This window comes from Spermophilus citellus, assembly GCF_964194105.1.
Source record: "Spermophilus citellus genome assembly, chromosome: 3".
NCBI classification, from domain to species: Eukaryota; Metazoa; Chordata; class Mammalia; order Rodentia; family Sciuridae; genus Spermophilus; species Spermophilus citellus.
Window position 1 is genome coordinate 8,902,334 of NC_138184.1, and position 21,926 is coordinate 8,924,259.

Here is a 21,926-nt window from a genome sequence, read left to right on the forward strand (position 1 = left end):
AGGCAGGAAAATCGCAAGTTCAACGCCATCCTCAGCAACTTAGCGGGGCCCTAAGCAAATGAGAACCTGTCTCAAAATAAAAATGAATGAATGAACGAATGAATGAATAAGGGCTGGGGATGTAGCTCGGTGGTAAAGCGCCCTGGGTTCAGTCCCCAGTACTGCCAAAGGAACCCCCACCCCACAACGCTCCATATATCTTATTTTTGTTTCTTGGTACCGCCTCTACTAAGACGATCCCTGCACGGTGCGAGGATTGTTTTCTGTGTTCACTGATGTGTCTCCAACACCTGGAACGATGCCTGTCACACAGTAGGCGCCTGATACACAGAGAAAAGAATATAGCTTCATGGCTGCAAAGGGAGCCTGAGGCCGCGCGAGGGAGCTCGCTGCTCGCGCTCCTGCTCTGGAACCGAGCAACCCGCGAGGCGAGCCCAGGAAAACTCCGCCGGAAAGAAGGCTCGGGCTTTTCCAGACTGCGCGCTGGGCCGTCCCTGATCTCACTCTGGGACTTTGCCCAGGTCGTTGCAGGGCGGGGATTCAGCACGCCGCGTACCCGCACCCGCAAGACAAAAGATCCCCGTGGAAATTCCTTAGAAAAATCCGAGCGGGGAGAGGGGCGCCTTTTCGGATGGCGTGTTATTCCCAGCCCGGGTCCCCGGGAGGAAGGGCCAGCGCATCCCCCGGACCTCTCCCTTCCCCTTCTGGTTCACGACCTCCGTGGCCCCTCCAAGGTCTCCATAGCGACTCCACAAGCGTCCCACAACAGGAAGCTTTAGGCGGCGTGGATCAGAGTCCTGAGACCCAAGGTCCCCAGCCTCGACGTGTGGATGCCGAGACCTGGGGTCACACGTGCAGGCCGTGGCCGGGCGCGCACAGTTGGGGCAGGCGCCCTTCTCCCCGCGCCACCGCGAAGCCTCAGTTTCCCTGCAGAGCCTGGGACGACAGCGGAAGGTCTCCGGGCGTCAGGACCACGCGGCTTCCTTCCTTTTTCTGGGAGCTGTGAAGTCGCCCTCGTGGCCGAGGCCGAAAGGGGAAGAGAAGTCGCGCGGGTCGGGGGTGGGGCGGGAGCCCACGGGCGGGGAGCGCCGCACGTCCTCACTCGCAGGGCTTGCGGACGCCGGGAGGTGCCTGGGCCTGCTCAGGTCGCTTCTCCGGAAACCTCGGTGGCAGTTTGGCTGGAACATGCCCTTTGGGGAGGGGCACCTTTGAATGCAGGACTCCGGGCAAGGATCCCTGGGCTTCCACCCCCGCGAGGGGCTTGTCCACTCGATTAGAGAGGCCTGCCCGAGTTGGGGAGTCAAGACTTGAGTTCGGATCCCTTCGCAACTCGCAGCCTCAGTTTACCCCTCTGTGAAATGGACACGTTATCAGTCTCGACTGTTCAGGGTAGTTGGCAGTATTCGATCACTAAGTAAACGGTGAATCGAGGTTACTCCGGCCGGGGATGAGACCCCCGCCCCCGGTGGCCAGGAGCAGCCCCCTACTCTCCCCTCCCGGTCCTGCCTCCCTCCTTGCTTCAGTTTGGAAATTCCGACCCTGCCACGGCCAGCGAGGCAGGACCACCCGCTCGGACGGGCATTCTCTCAGTCCGGAAATGCCAGAGCGCTCGTTGAGGAGGGGAAGGCTCGAGGTTTCCGGGAAAGCAGCACCGCCCCTCGGCCCCCCGTGGCCAGCTGTTATAAAGAACCCGTGCGCTCTCCCGGCTCCAGTGCGCAGTGAGCACCTCTCGCCTCCGCGCTGCTCCCTGCGAACTGCCCAGGCTGCCATGGCCCGCGCCGGCGCCCGGTCCGCGCTGCTCCTGGCTCTGCTCGGGGCTCTGCTCCCAGGTGAGTCGAAGGTGCGGGTGGCCGTCAGGTCAGCTCCCCGGATACGACGTGCGCCTTGGACGTGCGCGGTGGGAGGACGCCTCTCCGGTTGGCAAGGGATCCGTCTGTGCCTGCTTAGGGTCGTGTTAGGGTTATGGGAGATGGAACTAGAACCCCCCACTGAAAGTCACCAGCCGCAGGTGGAACCCAGACTCTGAATGACCTCGATGGGTGGCCTCGGGCCCCTTTTACGCTTAAGGGTCTCGGCTGTAAAATGGGGCCACCATTTTTATAAGGACCACCTCGCAGGCTTTGTGTGGGGGTGCAGCACTACCCCTGGCCCCAGGACACGGTCAGATGGTGTGGGGGGCTGGCCTCCGCTCCGAGTAGGCTTTGGGGACCCATCTCCTCCCACAGACATTCTGTTCCTCATCTTCTGCCCCTGGGGAAGTCCAGGCTGCTTCTGCTCAGGGGAATTCCAGAGTCACTTTCTCAGGGACCACAGACTTCGAAGCAGGTCGCAGCAGGTCGTTGAAGCAGGTCGCAGCAGCACTCCCCAGCTCCCCGCTCCAGCCCGGATGAGGGCCTAGAGAGGGGAGGTGACTTAACTAGAAATCAGGATGAGTCCAGATTAGAACCCTTGGTGGAACTGGAACTGTGTCATCTTGCTGTCTCCTTCTTTCCAACGCTGTCCAGCAAGGCCGACGCCTGCCCTCCTCCCTCTTTCCCCCTGTGAAATGGGAGTAATTCCAGAATCACCCTTGGAGAATTTCCAGTCTCTGTTGTGTTCTGCCTCCGCCCCAGCTAGAGCTAATCTGAGGCCTGGAATCTTGCAAGGGTCAGGCAGGGGTGCTCAGATTTATTATTATTTTTTTTAATATTTATTTTTTAGTTTTAGGTGGATACAATATCTTTATTTTATTTTTTTGTGGTGCTGAGGGTCGAATCCAGTGCCTCACATGTGCTAGGTGACTCTCTACCACTTGAGCCACAGCCCCAGCCCTTCAGATTTATTATTATTAATATTAATATCATGATTATTATCATTTGAGATGGGGTCTGGGTATGTCGCCCCTGCTGATCTCAAGTTCCTAAGCTCAATCCATGCTCCTCAAGTAGCTGTGACTACAGGTATTGGCCATCCAGCCAGGCTCCCTCCTTTTTAATTAATTTTTTTTTTTTTTTTTTTTTTTTTTTTTTGGTACTGGGGATTGAACCCAGGGTGCTTCACCTGAGCTACATCCCCAGCTTTTAATTTTCTATTTTGAGACAAGGTCTCACTAAGTTGGCTTAGGGCCTTGCTAAATTGTGAGGCTGGCCTCAAACATTTGATCTTCCTGCCCCCCAGTCACTGGGGTTACAGTTGTCCCCCACAGCACTTTAAGTTTTTTCTTTTCTTTTTTTTTTTTTCAACTTTGCAGGCAGAGTCTGAGGTCTAACATAACCTCTTCCTTCTAATCGCACTTCCTTACAAGACAGCCAACCACTCACTACCTGCCCTGTGCTGTGACTCCTATAAACAGGGGTGTGTGGTGACTACACCCACTCACCTTGTAAGTGGGAAAATTGAGGCTCGGAGAGGGGAAAGTGTGTCTGAAGGAGTAAGGAGCTAGTCGGATTCCTAGCTCCCTTCCCCTGACCTCTTGGAAAGCAGGAGAGGACTGACTTGGTATTACAATCTGACTCTCCTTCCATGGCTCTTCATTGTCCTCAAAGAACACCATAAGCATTTGTGTATATGTATATTCATATATATTATGTATATGTATATATTACATATATATATTTGCATATTCTACCGCTGAACTACATCCCCAGCCTTAAAAACTCTTCTTCAGTGTGTTCTGCCCTGCTCACGTGATCTTGATTTCATTTCCCTCACCTCCCCCTTCCCCTGGCTCCCTGGGCTCCAGCTGCTCTGCCTCAGGGCCTTTGCACTTGCTGTTCCTTTTGCCTGGAAGCCACTTCCCTTTTCTCTGGATGGCCAGCCCTTTCTCGTCACTCAGGTCTTTGCCCAGCTCTGTCACCAAGGCACCATTGGTTTGCTCATTGTTTTGTTTTTGCCAAATCTTTACTAACATCCCTTATTAATTATCTTGTTTGCTCACGAATATTCCTGTCTCCCACACTGAAGGCAGAGGGTTTTGTTAGTTCAGGGCCGTGTGCCCAGCTCCCCGCCCAAGCTGGGCACACAGTAACGTTGGCGCATGTGATGGGTCACGCCTCTGTCCTCACCCTTGTGTTCCAGAGCCTGGAGATGCCCAAGCGTCGGTCTTCCCCACAGAAGCCACTCTGCCCCGAGGAGGCTCTGTGCTGGTGAACTGTAGTTCAACTTGTGAAGAGGAGGCCTTCTTGGGCCTGGAGACTCCACTGACCAAGGAGGAGCGAGACAGAGGGCACAACTGGAAGGTGTTCGAACTGAGTGACGTGGAGGAAGACAGCAAGCCGATGTGCTACTCCAACTGTGGCTCAAACCAGACATTAGCTCCGATTTCCATCACCGTGTACAGTGAGTGGCAGCCAGGGGACAGGATTAGGGAGATGGGGTGGGAGAGGTGGGGGTGGAACCTCAGAGCAGCTCACGGAAGGGCAGGGAGAAAATTCCACTGTCATCTGGAAGCCCTTTGAATTTCTTTGGTTACATTTCGAGTATCAACAGGAATTGGGACCATTGGAAAACACCATCTCTCTATGCCTTAATCTCTGTGTGTGGTGCTAGGGATGGACCCCGGGCCTCGCGCATGCTGAGCACAAGCTCTACCACGGAGCTTCACCCAGGAGTTTTATACTCTTTAAACATAGCAGGAAGCTCTGGATCTGATGCTTTATTTTATTTATTTATTTATTTATTTATTTATTTATTTATTTATTTATTTATTTTTAAGAGAGAGGAGAGAGAGTGAGAGAGAGAGAGAATTTTTAATATTTATTTTTTAGTTCTCGGTGGGCACAACATCTTTGTTAGTATGTGGTGCTGAGGATCGAACCCGGGCCGCACGCATGCCAGGCGAGCGCGCTACCGCTTGAGCCACATCCCCAGCCCCTGGATCTGATGCTTTAGAAAAGGATGCATGGGCTGGGGGTGCAGCCCAGCAGCCATACAGCACTTGCCCAGCATGTGTGAGGCCCTGGGCTCCATCCCCAGAATTGCAAAATAATATTTTTTCTTAACCCTAAAAACAAATGCAAATTAAAACTAGACCTCAGATGACATTGTTCACACATTGATTAAAAGAATTGACAACAGCCGTGCTGGCCAGACTGCGAGGAGTCTGAGCACAACCCTGTGGCAAGTTATTAGGTATTGAGTCTCAAAATGATATTTGCTTGCTGGGCACGGGTGGTGTACACCTGTCGTCCCAGTAGCTCAGGAGGCTGAGGCAGGAGGATTGAGAGTTCAAAGCCAGCCTCAGCAATGGTGAGGTGCTAAGCAACTCAGTGAGACTCTGTCTCTAAATAAAATACAAAATAGGGCTGGGGAGGTGGCTCAGTGGTTGAGGGCCCCTCAACTAAGGGTCTCACTGAGTTGCTTAGCACCTTGCTTTTGCTGAGGCTGGCTTTGAACTCACGATCCTCCTGCCTCAGCCTCCCAAGTCGCTGGAATTACAGGCGTGTGCCACCATACCCAGCTCAAAATATAAATAATTTTTTTAAAAGGATTTGCATATTAGCTCTGTGGTAGAGCACCCCTGGCTTCAATCTCTGGTAGTGTCAAAAAAATTGATATATGCTTGTGTTCTGCACTTTAGAAATCCCAGTCCTGGTGTTCGTAAATGGGCCCCTCCCATCAAGGCATTGGTGGAGCCTTAAAGTTTTTATTTTTTTTCTTCCCGTGGTGCTGGGGATCAAATCCAGGATGTGACACATGCTAGATAAGCTCTCTACCACTTAGCTGCTTGAGGACACAAGTTCACAAATGATTGCATTCTAGAGGGCCAGGGAGAGAAAAGTAGGTTTGCCATATCAGAGAATAGTATGTAACTGTGTAAAAGAATGAGGAAGCTCCTCTGTGCCAGAAGGGAAGTGCTCCAAGGTGTACTGTAAAGTTGAAAAGAAAGTACTGCTGGGCATGAGTGGCATGCCATCTTCTGTGGCAGAGAGCCAAAGGGGGCAGATGGGGAGGTGGTATTTACACACAAAGGAGCCCTAAAAGGAAACACAAGAAATAATAATGTGGGCACAGTAATCTCAGCAATTTAGGAGTCTGAGGCAGGAGGATCACAAGTTCGAGGCCAGCTTGGGCAACTTAGTGAGACCCCCATCTCAAAAAAAAAAAAAAGAGAGAGAGAGAAATGACAAGGACAATATTAATTGGCTGTGAATAGGAAAACTGGTGAGAGGCTCCAGGAAAGGGGGAGGCAGAGGATTTTCTTGTAATGTCCTTTTTGCCTTGAGGATTTTTGATCTGTGAGAATGAGTTTCCAAGGCAAAGGGAAAAAAAGCACAAATACAATTCAAATCATAACAAAACGAAAAGGAGAAACAACAAAGAGAACTGGCCAAGTGACTTGGAATGAGACTGCCTGAGTCCCAGGCCCAGCGTGGCTCTAGGGACTGGGTGAGGGTGGGGGACATGGGTTCTAAGTTTATTTTTCCATCATGTGAGACCTCCTGCCTTGGGGAGAGTAGGGTGAAGAAGCTTCATGGCCCCTCACAAAGAAAGCCTTCAGGCGCTCATCGACTCCACTTCTGGTTTGGAGGGTGTCTGAGCAGATGCTGGCCGCCAGGTGAGGAAAGTCCCCAAACATTCCTGGTGGCCTCTGAAAACCCCTGGGAAATCTCGTTAAGGGCTTCTCTGAGTCTCCGCCTGGCAGTTGAGGACCCAGCACTACAGGTTGGGTCCTAGCTCCGCCGCATTTCTCCTCGGTGACTTTGGATCTCCCTTTGCCTTGGTTTCCACCTCTGGGAAATGGGCCAGTGGCTGCCTGGTGGTTGTTTCCAGGGCATATGAGGTGGGCGGTGCCTAGGAGAGACCGGCCGGGCTCTGCCCCACTCTTGGTGCCAACATGAGGAGGCATCCTCTGGGTGGCTAAGCTATGTCAAAAAAGTTAGAAGTAGGGGCTGGGGATGTGGCTCAAGCGGTAGCGCGCTCGCCTGGCATGTGTGCGGCCCGGGTTCGATCCTCAGCACCACATACAAACAAAGATGTTGTGTCCGCCCGCCGAGAACTAAAAAATAAATATTAAAAAAAAAAGTTAGAAGTATAGTTCCTAGAGAACGGGACCACTAGGACTTTGATGGATGTGTAGGGGTTGGTAGAAACGGGTGCCCTGGGGCTGAGGTAGAGTGTGCCTTTGGGATGGGCAAGCCCCTGAGGTCAATCCCCAGCACAGAGGGAACAGCCCGTGAACAAGGGGACATCCTGGGAGCGGGTCAGGAAGAGGTGGACACTGTTGGGGTGGAAAGGAGGAGCCATGCGACCTTCTCTTCCTTGGGGTGCTGGGAGCCATGAGGATTTGTGGGCAGGTCAAGAATCCAGGTAGCAGGGCGTACAGGAGTCAGAAAGTGGCTGGGCTGGGCCTGAGGGGCTGCACATGTTATTGGCAACGGTGGCATCCAAGAAGGGATGAAAGACGAAGTGACCAGGATTTGGTGAGGGACTGAGGATCAGGGTCCAGGAGAGGTAAGGACAAATCAGACACCCTTCCTCGAGTTCTTGTCCTTTTAGGGAACGAGGCTTAAGGATTGCTGAGTCCCATTTAGAGGCTGAGGTTTGATGGGACCTCCTATTCTGCCATTTCCAGTTTCTGTAGTTAAGAGCTGGGGCTGGGGATATAGCTCAGTTGGTCGAGTGCTTGTGTTGCACACACAAAGGCCCTGGGTTCCATCCTCAGCACCACCCCACTCAAAAAAAAAAAAAAAAAAAAAAGGAGTTAAGAGCTGTACCTCTGAGGTTTTTGTGACCTTTTGGTTTTTTTTTAAACAGTTTTACTGAGATATTATTTACATACCACAAAATTCACCCCTTTGGGGGCTGGGGTGTAGCTCAGTGGTAGTACCTTGCTTAGCATTCGAAGGCTTTGGGTTCCGTCTCCAGCACCGCAAAATTTTTAAAAAAGCACAATTGGATGAATGTTTCAGTGTATTTATAGAATTGTACAACCACTGCCGCTATCTACTTTGAGAACATTTTCATCACCCTAAAAAGAAGCTTCCTGCCCATTTTTAGTCACTCAGTCTCTCAAATTGATGAATAATATTCCACTTCTAATGGCCCCATTTTACAGTTCAGGAAACTGAGGCTCAGAGGGGCAAAGGCACTGGACCACAATCCACGGCAAGAAGCCACATAAGCTGGCGTCCAACACAGGCCAGCCTGGCTCCCTACACCTTAGGGGCATTGCAGGTGACATTTTGGGACCTCTTGAGAAGAGATTAGGGAAGGGAAGGTCATCATGTTCCCTCCCTGGGGAGCCAGGGGTCTTGGTGCTAATCCCCAGCTCGTCGTGCAATACCCGTCCTGGTCATCAGGTTGGGATTCTGTTCCTCCGTATGGAATGGAGTCTGGCCTCTGTGTTGTATGTATATTCAAGGGGGTGTTCGGTTTCCTTTTTCTTTTCTCTTTTTTTAAAAATAGTTTTTAGTTGCCAATGGATCTCTCACTTTGTTTATTCCTATGCCGTGCTGAGGAGGGAACCCAGGGCCTCACATGCCAGGCAAGCGCTCTACCGTTCAGCCCCAGCCCCAGCCCTTGGTTTCGTTTTTCTATTTGCCCATTTTTAACATGGGATCCACAGCTCCTCCTTCTCTTTCCCTTGAAATCTGGCCCTTGGAGCTGGGGATGGAGCTCAGTGAAGCCCTGGGTTTTACCAGCACTGGGGGAAAAAACCAACTTTTTTACAAATTGGGCTCCTGAAAAGCCTCCCATCAGTTTGGCCTGCTCTACCTCATTCTGTTGACAAATATTGAGCAACTACTGTGTGCCAGGAAGAACAAAAGAACAAAGCAGACAAAAATCTCTGCCCTTGGGCTAGGGGTGCTTGGCATGCCCCCAGAGCCTGGGTTCTGTCCCCAACACACACACACACACACACACACACACACACACACACACACACACATCCCTTCCCTCCTTGGGCAAAAGGAGGAAATAGGGAAACAATTGAATAGAATAGATTGTCGTATATGTTTAGAAGATGGAGATGTGTTGCTGAGCATGATGGTGCATTCCTGTGATCCCTGCAACTCAGGAGGCTGAGTCAGGAGGACTGGAAGTTCAGGGCCAGCCTCGACAACTTAGTGAGACCCTGTCTCAAAATAAATAATAAAAAGGACTGGGGGTGTAGCTCAGGAGTTCAAGCCCCAATATGGGGAAGAAAAAGATGGTGGTGTGCACCATGGAGCAAAAAGTCAGGCTGAGCAGAGGTTTCGTTCTGTGGTCTGGGATGGAACCAGGGCTCTAGCCCCAGCCGCACCCTCAGCTCACAGGAGCCCTGGTTAAAGTATGTCTAGTGGAGGGGCTTCTCCTGGGCATTATGTTTGACCAGGCTGTGGGCACAGAGTTTGCAGTTCTTTTCAGATCTGGATGCACTGCATAAAGAATTTTTTGGTCCCCTTTACAAACACTTGGGCCTCTCAACAGCCTTCCCTGAAGCTCTTGCATTCCTGTCTGCTTACCATGCGTCCTCTTTTGGGAAGTCAGGGGAGTGGCGAGATTCCAGGACAGGTGCCCGCTGGCCAGCTTCATGGGAAACTCCCCCACTGTCCCCACAGGGCTCCCGGAGCACATGGAGCTGTTACCCCTTCCCCCCTGGCAGCCGGTGGGTGAGAACCTCACCCTGAAATGCCAGGTGAAGGGCGGGGCACCCCGGTCCCAGCTCACCCTGGTGCTGCTCCGTGGGAAGGAGGAACTGAGCCGGCAACCTGCGGTGGGGGAGCCAGCAGAGGGCACCACCACGGTGCTGGTGGGTAGAGGTGACTATGGTGCCAATTTCACATGCCGAGCTGAACTGGACCTGCGGTCCCAAGGACTAGGATTCTTCCAGAACACCTCGGCCCCCAGGCAGCTCCGGACTTTTGGTGAGGCCCCGGGGAAGGTGGACTCAGAGGGGAACAGCGTTGCTGCGTGGGTGCCGGGTTCCTGGGAGGGAGCCCCTGGCTGGGCCAGTATCGAGAAGGTGGTGGCCTAGGTTGCGGAAGCTTTTGGAAAGGACAGATGCTTACCTACAGGAGCGGGATGCCCTGGGGATGGGGTGCCTGTGGCCGCAGGATCTGGGGCATCTTTACTCCCACACCTGGAACGTTCTCTTCCTGTCTATGGCCTGAGTAAAGATGCCCCAGCCAGCTGTGGGATGTCTCGGCCTCTCTGTTCACGCTCACCCTCTCTCCCCAGTCCTGCCGATGACTTCCCCACAGCTTGAGACCCCCAGGATCCTGGAGGTGGGCACATCGGAGAAAGTGGTCTGCTCCATGGGTGGGCTGTTTCCAGCTTCAGAGGCCCGGGTCCACCTGGCCCTGGGGGACCACAGGCTGAACACCACAGTCATGTACAAGGAGGACTCCCTCTCAGCCACAGCTTGGGTGGAGGGGACTGCAGAGAACAAGGGTGACCATCCGCTGGTGTGTGCAATCATGCTGGGGAACCAGAGCCAGGAGTCCTGGAGGAACCTGATAGTCTACAGTAAGAAGGGCAGGGGTGAGGCTCTCAGGGGACATGGCCTGCCGCGGGGCTGGGCTCACTGTTGTGTTCCGCCTCAGGTTTCCCAGCTCCCAACCTGACCCTGAGCGAGCAGGAGGTTTCAGAAGGGACCCAGGTGGAAGTGGCGTGTGAAGCCTCCGTTGGCCTCAGGGTGAGGCTGAGCGACGCCCCAGCTGAGCCATGGGCCCCGAGCGTCCAATTCCTGCTGAACGCCACAGCTGAGGACAACGGTCGCCACTTCTCTTGCTCTGCTGCCTTGGAGGTGGCTGGGCACGTGCTGTACAAGAACCAGACCAAGGAGCTTCGGGTCCTGTGTGAGTGGAGGTCTTGCACAATGACCCCTGCCCTTGTGGCCCAGCCCAAAGGCCCCGTCAACTCTTGCCCTCCAAGGCCTGTCCCCACCCCTGGTAGTCCTAGATGTGAGGGGTCCCCTTTCACTCATCCTGCTGTTTCCCTAGATGGGCCCCGACTGGACGAGAGTGACTGCCTGGGGAACTGGACGTGGCCAGAAGAGACCAACCAGAACCTGTCGTGCCAGGCACGGGGTAACCCCGTCCCTCAGCTGACCTGTCTTCGGGAAACGGATAGGGCTCCGCTGCCCATTGGGGACCTGAGACCTGTCAAGAAGCAGTATGAGGGCACCTACCTCTGCAAGGCAGAGAGCCCTCGTGGAGCGGTCACCCGGAAGGTGTTCTTGACCGTGCTCAGTGAGTGTGCCAGTGTGCGTGGCTGGGCGCAGGTGGGAACAGAGATCCTAGCTTGATCCTCAGTCCCTTGTGTCCTTCCAGCAGCCGGGAAAAATGTGCTCATCATCGTTCTGTTGACGGCTGGGGCCATCCTGGGCGCTGTGGTCGTGGCCATTTACCTCTATAACCGCCAACGGAAGATCAAGATATACAAGCTCCTGAAGGCGCAGGAGGCCGCCGCCGCCATGAAGCTGAAAACACAGGCCACGCCCCCCTGAGCCCACCCCAAGACAGGGCCTCCTTCTCACCGCCCCCTCATCTGCATGGTGTTGCATGAAAGAGAATGGTGGTCAGAAGCCATTTGGCTACGTCCACCTCCTCAGGGTAACAGGATAGGACCGTGGCCTGAGGATGCAGACAACATTTGGTGTCGTGGCATCTGCACAAATAGGATCTCCAGGCCTTACACCTGACCCGCAGTCACAGTCTGAGCCAAAAGGAGAAGCCAAGACCTGGACACATGTAGGATCTGACCAGGACAGTGGGGGAGTGGTGGCGGTGGACCTTGTGGATCCCCAGCCTAGAAATACCGAGGTCCGCTCCCTACTTCCTATGCCGGGCCCCATAGCCCGAAGGAAGAATAAACCCACAGACCTAGGTAGCAGTGAAACAAAAAGGCCCGTACATCCTCTAAGGCTCTGACACTGCTGTCCAGTTGTCCCCAACTCTTGATGATGATGTATTTATTAATTTGGTATTTTGCCAGCTATTTATTGCCTACCTTTTATGTAGGCTACAATGGTGAACAAGGTGAACACAGGTTCTCACTCTCATGGAATTCTCAGTCTAATTACATTCAGAGTCGCCAGGTAGAGTTGTCCTGGCTGGGCACTGCACAAGAGTGCCTGGTAAAAAGATCAAGTGGGGCTGGACTTTCATACTCCATTGGCCAAGCGGCTTTCTCCCAGAAAGGGTGCTTTTTCTGTCAGGCATTAAGGCACCGTAGGAGCTAGCAATGGTGACATGCTTGGCCACCACTCACTGAGACCTTACTATTTCCCCTTCTCAGCACTGGTGCTGTTAACCACCTCTCCACCCACATGTTTCTCAGCCTATGTTCTCAGTGATCCTCAGTGACTATGCCCCTCCTGTGCAGCAACACTATAAAGTCCCGTGAAATTTTTCCCAACTGTGTACCCCACCTTATCTCACCTGTCTCTGCCTCAGTGGGACCATGAAGGAATAGAACACCGTGCAGCTCCGAAACCCTTCAGTGTTCAGGACACTGGGGGCAGTGATGGGGGTCCAGTCCTGCAAGGCTTTGGGCCCCCTCCCAGCTCAGGAAGCCTCTCCTTTATGCCAATAAAGTTTTTTCATCAGCCTCAGCGTCAGCCTCTGTGAGTAGAGAAAACCCTGTCACATCTACTGGAAGAAACTCTATGTAGCCCAGCCACAGCTCCTAACCTCCTACTTCCTCTCCCAAGAGAAGGTTGCCTGTTGGCTCAACTCTGAGGCTTTGTTCTAAATCTGGGAGTTTAAAAAAAATTATCTGGACCCCGTCCACAAAATTGAAATGACAACTGGTTGTCAATGGGGTCTGGAATCTCATTCCTGGGCCAAAAGGGACGGATATCTTCTGCAGGGCTCCTGGGTCCCCTGGGGATCTCGGGGCCCCTCCCTGGGCGGGTCTAAGGAGGCGGGACTACGAATCTCCTATCTCCAGAGCCAGTGGTGGCTCTCTGGCGCCAGGCCCTTCAGCGCGGGCTTTCTGCCATGGGGTCTCTGCTCCTCCTGTCGCTGCTGCTTTTGCTGGTGACCGTGTATCCAGGAGATGGAGGTGTGCTGGGGCACCAGGCTGAGCGTGTGCAAGGCACCAGCGGCAGCCCTCCCGCACCCTCGGAGACACCAGCGCCCTTCTGGGTACGCATTAGTCCGGAGTTGGTGGTGGTACCGCAGGGGGGCTCAGTGTGGCTTAACTGCAGCAATAGCTGCCCCCTGCCGGAAAGTTCCAGCGTCCGCACCCAGCTGCTGCTGGGCAAGACGCTCAGTGGGCCAGGTTGGGTATCTTACCAGCTGCTGAATGTGAGGGCTTGGAGCTCCGACGTACACTGCTTCGTCACCTGCGCAGGAAAAACGCGAGAGGCCACCGCCAGGATCACCGCCTACAGTGAGGGACAGGGGTACAGGTCCAGCTGGGGTGAGGGGAAGAAGGTGAAGGATGGGGTAGTTGAAAGTCGCGAGAGGGGGCGCCCGCGGACCTTACGGTGGGGCTCCCCTCTTGCTTTAGAGCGGCCTCGCAGCGTTATCCTGGAACCACCGATGTTGGTTGGCCGGGAGTACTTTCTGCGCTGCCACGTGACGCACGTTTTCCCAGTGGGCTCCTTGATGGTGATCCTGAGGCGCCGCGGCCAGATCATCTATTTCGAAACCTTGGAGCACTTCCAAGATTTGCATGTGGCCAATGTGACGCTGACCCATGTTTTGCGCACTGGGCCCAGCAACCTATGGCAGCCGTTGACCTGCCACGCGCGCCTCAGTCTCCACGGTCTGGTGATACACAGCAGCTCAGCACCTATTATGCTAACAGCCTTAGGTGAGGCACCTGGGGACTTGGGGGAGGGAGGTTATGACTTCAGGATGGTGTGCAGACCTAATGATCACATGGTGGTCGCCAGACCTCTATGTGCTCCTTTCCTAATTCTCACCTCCTGCTCCCAGCTTGGAACCCCGCCTCCAAAGCCTTGGCCTCCACCTCCATCGCAGCCCTTGTGGGAATTCTTCTTGCCATGGGGGCTGCCTACCTGTGCAAGTGCCCAGCTAAGCAGCCCGGGCTTAGAAAGCTATTCTATGCCAACTAAGCCAAAGGAAAAAGAAGTCTGGAACAATTTAGTAAACCCAGCTTGGATCAATAAAGTTTCCTTTACCAGTCTGTGTCACACAGCCTAAGGGTCCTTAGAGGAAAGTGTCTCCTTTACTGGCCCTGCTTTCTCAAAATTCTTTGTCTTGCTTAGTTAGGCACTTGAGGTTTCTCCCTGAAGGCCTACTTGAGGTTCCAGGGCCCCAGTACCTCTGCATTCCCAACCGGTGTAGTAAAAAAACATCTGCTAGCATTATCAGTGAGGTGCAGATGGGCTAAGGGGGCCCTGGAGGGGCCTTGGGCTGGGGGAGGGCTGGTTCATTGTACAGCTTTTCCTCATTGGCTCCGTCGCTACCACGCAGCAGCTCTGATTGGATGTTAAGTTTCCTTTCCCACCCCCATCTCCACTTTACACAGTCGGCTTTCCAGGAGGCCAACATCGGAGGGGTCCTCATCCCCACAGCCCACTATTAGCGTTGAGGAACAGAAAATAAGTGGGCGGGGTCATATAGGGTCTCGTATTGCGGGAAAGGGATACCCAAACTAACTATGTAGTGACAGCAAGAGAGAGGTCATCAGATGGTCCATGTAGGTTGTCAGAGCCTGGTGTCCTAGCAACGTCCTGGTAGTCACTGGGCCAGGTGGGCATATGGGAGGTGTCAAAGCTTGGGACCCAGACGCAGGGTCAAAAGCGTGACATTTGATTTCTCGGTCTCACGAAGATGCAGAATTTAGGCCCGCTCAGGGTACCTGGCGGAGCCGACACTGTCCAGGGCCCAGCCCGCCCCGAGGAAGCCGCATTCAGAAGCGCTCCTTGGGAAGCTTGCGCTCGCACAGGCGGGTAGACACATGCCCGCTGCACGCTGGGTAAATACAGACCCCGAGCCGAGCCGACTCTAATTTAGACGCCCGCGAACGCTGCGCGCACGCACACGTGTCTCCGACTCGCTGGCACTTTCGTCCCCGCCCCCTCGTCGCGTGCCGGAGCCGAGCGGGAGGACTAGAGGTGTGGTTGTCATCCTCAGCTCCTCGGGGTCAGAAGACGGTTCAGTGGAAGGAGGCATCCCCACACCGTCCTCTAGACCCGTCTTTTCCCCACACGGTGTTGCTCAAACCTCTCTTAAGCTCCAAATCAATCCCCGCCCTAAGGGGCGCTGGTAGGAGGAGCTAAACCTGCGGGCGGAGCTCAGAGCCCAGCTTGTTATCCTAGCATCTAAACCAGGGTGGGTGGAGGTTTGGGCAGGGCAACCCAGCATCCCCCCACCTCCGCGTCGCGGCCGAGGATGACGCGGGAGAGCGTGGTCGTCCCCAGAAGGCTCCAGGAGATCGGGCCGACCTCCATGTAAACCCGGGGGTCGCTCACTCCTGCCGGCTCGCCTTCGCCAAGGCCTGGAGCCCAGTGCACGCTCGCCTCCCGCCCCCCGCCGCCTCTGCCGCCGCCCCCTCCTTGGAAACCAAGTTACCAACGTTTAAACCAATCCCCGAGCGCAACTCTGCCTCCCCCACACTCCACCCGCGGCGCCGCGCCGTCCTCTAGCTGGGCTCGTCACTCGCGCTCCCCTCGCTTCCTTCGCTTCCCCCGCGGCGGCGATGCCAGGGCCTTCGCCAGGGCTGCGCCGAGCGCTACTCGGCCTCTGGGCTGCCCTGGGCCTGGGGATCCTTGGCCTCTCAGGTAAGAGCCCGCTGCTGTTCGGGGTGGACAGAGCTGGGGCGGAGTTGCCAGACCTGAGCAGCGGCCTTACGCCCCTCCCAGCTCCGCCCTCTCCTCGCTCCCACGCTTCTGCTCCCCACCTTGAGCCCCTGTCTCCCTCCCCCCACCACGCACAGAGACCCAGCCTCGTGACTCCTGGCCCTCCTACTCCCTTCGAGATGGAGGGTGTTCTTTTGCACCCAACCCTGTGCCCTAGAGACCCTGTGGCTCTCCTGTCCCTTCCCCGGGTACCTCCTCGCTCTGTGTGGTGCACTGTGGACCATGGACTGGCGTCTTTCCCACTCACGATCAGCAAAGACCCTATCTCCTCAACTCATGACTCAGAGGCGCTGTTCCCGCTCCATTCGGAGCCCTGGCAACCGGGTCGTTCCCGCGGTTCCTTCCAAGCGTCCAGCCCCGCGTCCTCTTTCCATATTCTTTACCCAGGATTGGGGTCCTCCCGTATCCTTGACTCAGGCACAACTCAGCTTTGCCTTCACTCCAACCTCAGTCTCCTGGCGATCTGCCAGGACCTTGAGAACTCGTTCATTCCCCATCCCCCACCTGGAGCCCCTCCTCCCAGCGTTGCTGTGTGCATCGAAGACCCCATTTTCCCTCTCTTCCCCTCCCACCATGTTTTCCCACCACTTCATTGGAGCCTTGGAGACCAGGGCTCACCGTTGCCATGTCCCAGAGACACCCTCAAGGTTTGGACTCTGGGAGCACACATCCAAACCTGAGGCCCGGGCAGGACGCGGGACTCCTGGGTTCTTTCCTGACTGTGGCCTCTGCTCGTCCCTCGGGGACCCCTGACTCAGTGTAGGGGCACTGAGGTCTCAGGCTGAGCCCGCGTTTCCCCGGGCAGCGGTCGCGCAGGAGCCCTTCTGGGCAGACCTGCAGCCCCGCGTTGCGCTTGTGGAGCGCGGGGGCTCGCTGTGGCTGAACTGCAGCACCAACTGCCCTCGGCCGGAGCGCGGTGGCCTGGAGACCTCGCTGCGTCGAAATGGGACCCAGAGGGGCTTGCGCTGGCTGGCGCGGCAGCTAGTGGACATCCGCGAGCCAGAGACCCAGCCCGTCTGCTTCTTCCGCTGCGCGCGGCGCACACTACAGGCGCGTGGGCTCATTCGCACTTTCCGTGAGTTCTGTGTGGCCAAGCTCATACTCCACTACTTTCCTTCCCTTCCAAGGCCCCACCCCAGGGTTCCGGGGTCCTCCCCTTTAGGCTCCACCCTCTAGATTCCCACGCTCTCCCTTCTGGGTCTTGCCTCCCTAAGCCCCAGCGTTTCCAATAGCAGCGATTCCCATTTTGCAGAGCGGCCAGATCGCGTAGAGCTGGTGCCGCTACCTGCCTGGCAGCCCGTGGGCGAGAACTTCACCCTGAGCTGTAGGGTCCCGGGCGCCGGTCCCCGCGGGAGCCTCACACTGACCCTGCTGCGCGGGGCTCAGGAGCTGATCCGCCGCAACTTTGCCGGCGAGCCACCCCGAGCGCGGGGCGCGGTGCTCACCGCCACGGTACTGGCGCGGAGAGAGGACCATGGAGCTAATTTCTCGTGCCGCGCGGAGCTGGACCTTCGGCCGCATGGCCTGGGACTGTTTGAAAACAGCTCCGCCCCCAGAGAGCTCCGAACCTTCGGTGAGTGGGTGTGGGGTCCCCAAGTTGGGGCGGGCTGATTTTTAAGTTTAGAGACATATGCATCTGAATGCTACTCCTTACTTCAACGCTCACCTGCTGAGTTATTTTCGTCTATGCCGTAAGACTGATAATATAAGATAGTGAATGTGAAATGCTTAGTACATATCGACTGCTCAGTACATAAATTTAAGTCCTATTCTTCGACCCTAGCCTTGTCTTCAGACTCCCCGCGCCTCATTGCTCCCCGGCTCCTAGAAGTGGGCTCAGAAAAGCCAGTGAGCTGCTCTTTGGACGGACTGTTTCCAGCCCCGGAGGCTGGGATTTACCTCGAATTGGGAGATCAGAGACTGAATCCTTATGTCACACTCGAGGGGGACGCCCTCATGGCCACTGCTACGGTCACCGCAAGCGCAGAGCAGGAGGGTGCCAGGCAGCTGGTCTGCACCGTGACCTTGGGGGGCGAAAGCCGAGAGACCCGGGAGAACCTAACGATCTACAGTAAGGAGCTGCGCACCCAGATTTCCGCGACCTAGGGGTGGGGCCAAAACCACTCAAAGGCGGGGCGATGAGTGGGCGGGATCTCAGTACCTGAACAGGCCTGGCCAGAGAATTTTTAAAGGACCGACAGATAGAGGTTGGGAAGTTGGCTGCAACCCGGGAAACGCTCCGGGAGATAAGGGGCGGGCTTTGACCCGTAGGAGGGGCGTGGTCAGCGGACTTCCGGCAATGCTCGGTCCCCAGGCTTTCCCGCGCCCCTCCTGAACCTGAGCGAACCCAACGCCCCTGAGGGGAAGATGGTGACAGTAACCTGCACAGCCGGGGCTCGGACCCTGGTCACACTGGAGGGAATTCCAGCTGCTGTTCTGGGGCAGCCCGCCCAACTCCAGCTAAACGTCACTGAGAATGATGACAGGCGCGGCTTCTTCTGCGAAGCCATCCTCGAGGTGGATGGGGAGATCTTGAGCAAGAACGAGAGCGCGGAGCTTCGCGTCCTATGTGAGTTAATGTTAACCCATCGCCCAGCTCCTAGTGACCTCCAATCACCTGCTCACTCTCCGATCGCGATCGCATAGTGGAAGCGGGGGTCATTCATCGCAAGCCACTTTTAGCCTCTTGTATCCCACGCCCCTGTCCACAGATGGTCCCCGGCTGGACGACTCTGATTGTCCCAGAAGCTGGACGTGGCCAGAGGGCCCAGAGCAGACATTGCGCTGCGAGGCCCGAGGAAACCCAGCGCCCTCAGTGCATTGCGCGAGGCCCGACGGCGGGGCGGTGCTGGCGCTTGGCCTACTGGGTCCGGTCACTCGCGCACTCGCGGGCACTTACCGCTGCACAGCGGTCAATGTACAGGGCGAGGCGGTCAAGGACGTGACACTAACAGTAGAATGTGAGTAGTGGGGTACCCAGGGCGCATCTCTTTCTGGTTCTCAGGGCCTAAGCGGGGCTGACCTACAGCGAAGTATAAGAATAGGGTTTGAAGTGTGTCTCTGAGCAAGATGTGGGAAAAGGGAAGAGGCTGGTGAGGAAGCGGCATCAGGGACCAATCTTGGAAAAGGATGGGGGCGTGGGTGTGTGGGTGTACTCTGGCAAAAATGGGCGGTCTGAGTGGCCAAAAATTTTAGGCTGAAGACTGGAGAGGGCCTGTGGGTTCATTGTGGGAATTAGAAAAATGCCCCTACTCAGGGCTCATGGAGCCTCAAAGCAGTTCTTGGCTTGATTAGCTACACCCCTTTTGGCTAGCAGTCCCTGCAGGGCACAGCCTGCCCAACCCAGCCTGGCGCTGGGACCCAAAAACGGTCACTAAGGTCATCACATCGGTCCCCAGACCTCAAACCCAACAACATACGCCTCCTTTCAGATGCACCGGCGCTAGACAGTGTGGGCTGCCCAGAACAGATTACTTGGTTGGAGGGAACAGAGGCCTCGCTGAGCTGTGTGGCGCACGGGGTCCCTCCGCCCAACGTGAGCTGTGTACGCACTGGGGAGGCCAAAATTGTCGAAGGGCTGCTGCGTGTGGCTCGGGAGCATGCAGGCACTTACCGATGCGAAGCCACCAACGCTCGAGGCTCTGCAGCTAAAAATGTGGCTGTCACGGTGGAATGTGAGTAGAGGCGGCTCAGGACAAGATAGGGTTTGTCGGCACCACCCAGACCAGCTTCCTGTCCCCTATGTGAACCCCTGCTTCCTTGTGTCCCAGATGGCCCCAGTTTTGACGAGCTGAGTTGCCCCAGCAACTGGACCTGGGTGCAAGGATCTGGTCGACTGTTTTCCTGTGATGTCGATGGGAAGCCAGAGCCAAGCGTGGAGTGCGTGGGCTCTGAGGGTGCCAGTGAGGGGACGGTGCTGCCGTTGGCAAGCTCAAACCCTAATCCTAGAGACCCCAGTATTGCTGGTGACCTGACACCTGGTATCTACATCTGCAACGCCACCAACCGGCACGGCTCCACGGTCAAAACAGTTGTCGTGAGCGCGGAGTGTGAGCGGGGCCCAGGTGGGCGGGAGTAAGGGGTGTCCCCAGGGTCCCGGGCCCCCTCCCTGACGCCCTCTACTGGCTACTCTGCAGCGTCGCCACAGATGGATGAGTCCACCTGCCCAAGTCATCAGACATGGCTGGAAGGGGCTAAACCTGCAGCGCTGGCCTGCACCGCCCGAGGTCAGCCCTTCCCACAAGTGCACTGCTCCAGAGAGGGTGCGCCCCAGCCTGAGAGGCAGCGCGTGTCCCGAGAGGACGCGGGTACCTATCTCTGTGTGGCCACCAATGCTCATGGCACAGATTCCCGGACCATCACTGTGGGCGTGGAATGTGAGTGCAGGCCTTTCCTGATGCAAGGGACTCTGTCCCTGGAAAAGTAATTTGCAGTGGTGACAGAGCCCACGGAAGTTCAGCGGCACCTCTCTCAGTCCCATTGTTGGGAGCAGGGAGTTCTGGCCTAAACCTGGGTGGTAATGAAAATTCTAGAGAACAGGAACTCGCTCCGGCTCGCTTAAATCCTGGATGGATAGTGGCAAAGCTCCACCTCCTCCCATTCAATAAGAAGGGAGCAAAATTTATGTCCTAAAATGCTGATTGTGGAGGGAAGGTGCTCTGACGCCAGCAGCATTTTCTCCCCTCACCGGAAAAGAGGAGGCGTCAGGCCGATTATGATGGGCCAGAGTAGGGCACCTGGGTAACCGCTGAGCAGCCGCTAAATCGGTCTTCACCCCTTTGACCCCTGCAGACCGTCCGGTAGTGGCGGAGCTGGCCGCCTCACCCTCGAGCGTGCGGCCAGGCGGGAACTTCACATTGACCTGCCGCGCAGAGGCCTGGCCTCCAGCCCAGATCAGTTGGCGCGCACCCCCGGGAGCCCTCAACATCGGCCTGTCGAGCAACAATAGCACGCTAAGCGTGGCGGGTGCTATGGGCAGTCACGGCGGGGAGTACGAGTGCGCCGCCACCAACGCGCATGGGCGCCATGCACGGCGCATCACGGTGCGCGTGGCTGGTAAGTGACAGCTGGGGGTGGAGCAAGGGATCTGCTGGAGGGCGTGACCCCGGCCTTGGGGCTCGGGTCAGTATCAATCTCTGCCTCTCAATCCCAAAAGACGAGACCAAAGTGGGTCAAAGTAGAAGTCAACGCGCCTGAGGAATGGGACTCTTGATGGAAGATGAGGGGTGGGAGGCGGAGGTCGGGAGGAAGGTCAGCTCCAAGGGGAGGGACCTTTCAGAGCTGTGACAGCTGTGGGAGGCTCTGATGAACTTGGAGTGGGTTTTGGGGTAGAGGGTGAGGATGACTTGACCTAACTCACCCTCCACTATGGCGCTGTGGGGAAGGGGGACCCAGGGAAGCTGATGGGGGTCAACGAGGTGCCCTCTCCCATTAAATGTAGCTCCTGGGGATGGTTCTCTCTGGGGTGGAGAAACTGCGCTGGCCTCACTGGTCTTCGTCCTTTTGGGAATGGAGACAATTGACTCACCACTATGGGGTCAAGGGCTTATATTCGCATGGGGTGTCAACTGGGTCTGCGGTCCCACTGCCCCTAGACGGCTTAAGGTGCTCTCCAACTTCTCACAGGCCGGGCTCACTTCCCTGGGGCTCACATGCCAGATGCATGAAGGCTGACCTCGTGTTCATGCCAGGGGACAGTGACTGGGGGTGGGAGGAGCCTGGCGCTTTCCCACCCTCGGTGAAAATTTCCACCCGCAGGTCCGTGGCTGTGGGTGGCCGTGGGCGGAGCGGCCGGGGGCGCGGCGCTGCTGGCGGCTGGGGCGGGCCTGGCCTTCTATGTGCAGTCCACCGCCTGCAAGAAGGGCGAGTACAACGTCCAGGAGGCCGAGAGCTCAGGAGAGGCCGTGTGCCTCAACGGCGCGGGCGGGGGCGCCGGCGGGAGCGCGGAAGGTGGACCCGAGACGGGGGGCTCCGCGGAGTCGCCGGCGGGGGGCGAGGTCTTCGCCATCCAGCTGACTTCCGCGTGACCTGCTCCCCTCTCCCCGCGGGCCGGGGGCCGCCCCCCAGGCGCACACGGGGGCTTATTTATTGTTCTATCTATTTATTTATTCATTTATTTATTTATTCAACTCCAGGGGGATCACCCCTATTTTCTACCCATCTCCCCCAATAAAGTTTTTATAAAGGA

The 21,926-nt window shown here is 56.2% G+C and overlaps 2 protein-coding genes across 3 annotated transcripts; both read left to right on the forward strand.

Annotated features, from left to right (window-relative positions):
- Positions 1 to 599: 599 nt before the first annotated feature.
- ICAM5 (intercellular adhesion molecule 5) lies at positions 600 to 21,926 on the forward strand. Its single transcript, XM_081283136.1, has 18 exons — positions 600 to 1,829; positions 4,057 to 4,317; positions 9,522 to 9,827; positions 10,141 to 10,428; positions 10,506 to 10,760; positions 10,905 to 11,153; positions 11,217 to 11,407; positions 15,463 to 15,661; positions 16,545 to 16,814; positions 16,992 to 17,312; positions 17,523 to 17,810; positions 18,054 to 18,308; positions 18,451 to 18,699; positions 19,171 to 19,413; positions 19,510 to 19,788; positions 19,876 to 20,115; positions 20,531 to 20,794; positions 21,497 to 21,926. Exons 1-18 carry the CDS (start codon positions 1,448 to 1,450, stop codon positions 21,763 to 21,765), a joined length of 4,809 nt encoding a protein of 1,602 aa, XP_081139262.1. The 5' UTR covers positions 600 to 1,447; the 3' UTR covers positions 21,766 to 21,926.
- On the forward strand, positions 12,844 to 14,056 carry ICAM4 (intercellular adhesion molecule 4 (Landsteiner-Wiener blood group)). Of its 2 annotated transcripts, none has more exons than XM_081284702.1 (3): positions 12,844 to 13,299; positions 13,420 to 13,725; positions 13,851 to 14,056. In XM_081284702.1, exons 1-3 carry the CDS (start codon positions 12,906 to 12,908, stop codon positions 13,988 to 13,990), a joined length of 840 nt encoding a protein of 279 aa, XP_081140828.1. In that variant the 5' UTR covers positions 12,844 to 12,905; the 3' UTR covers positions 13,991 to 14,056. The 2 variants fall into 2 exon arrangements, with proteins under 2 accessions (XP_081140828.1, XP_081140829.1); XM_081284703.1 differs by having other exon boundaries at positions 13,507 to 13,725.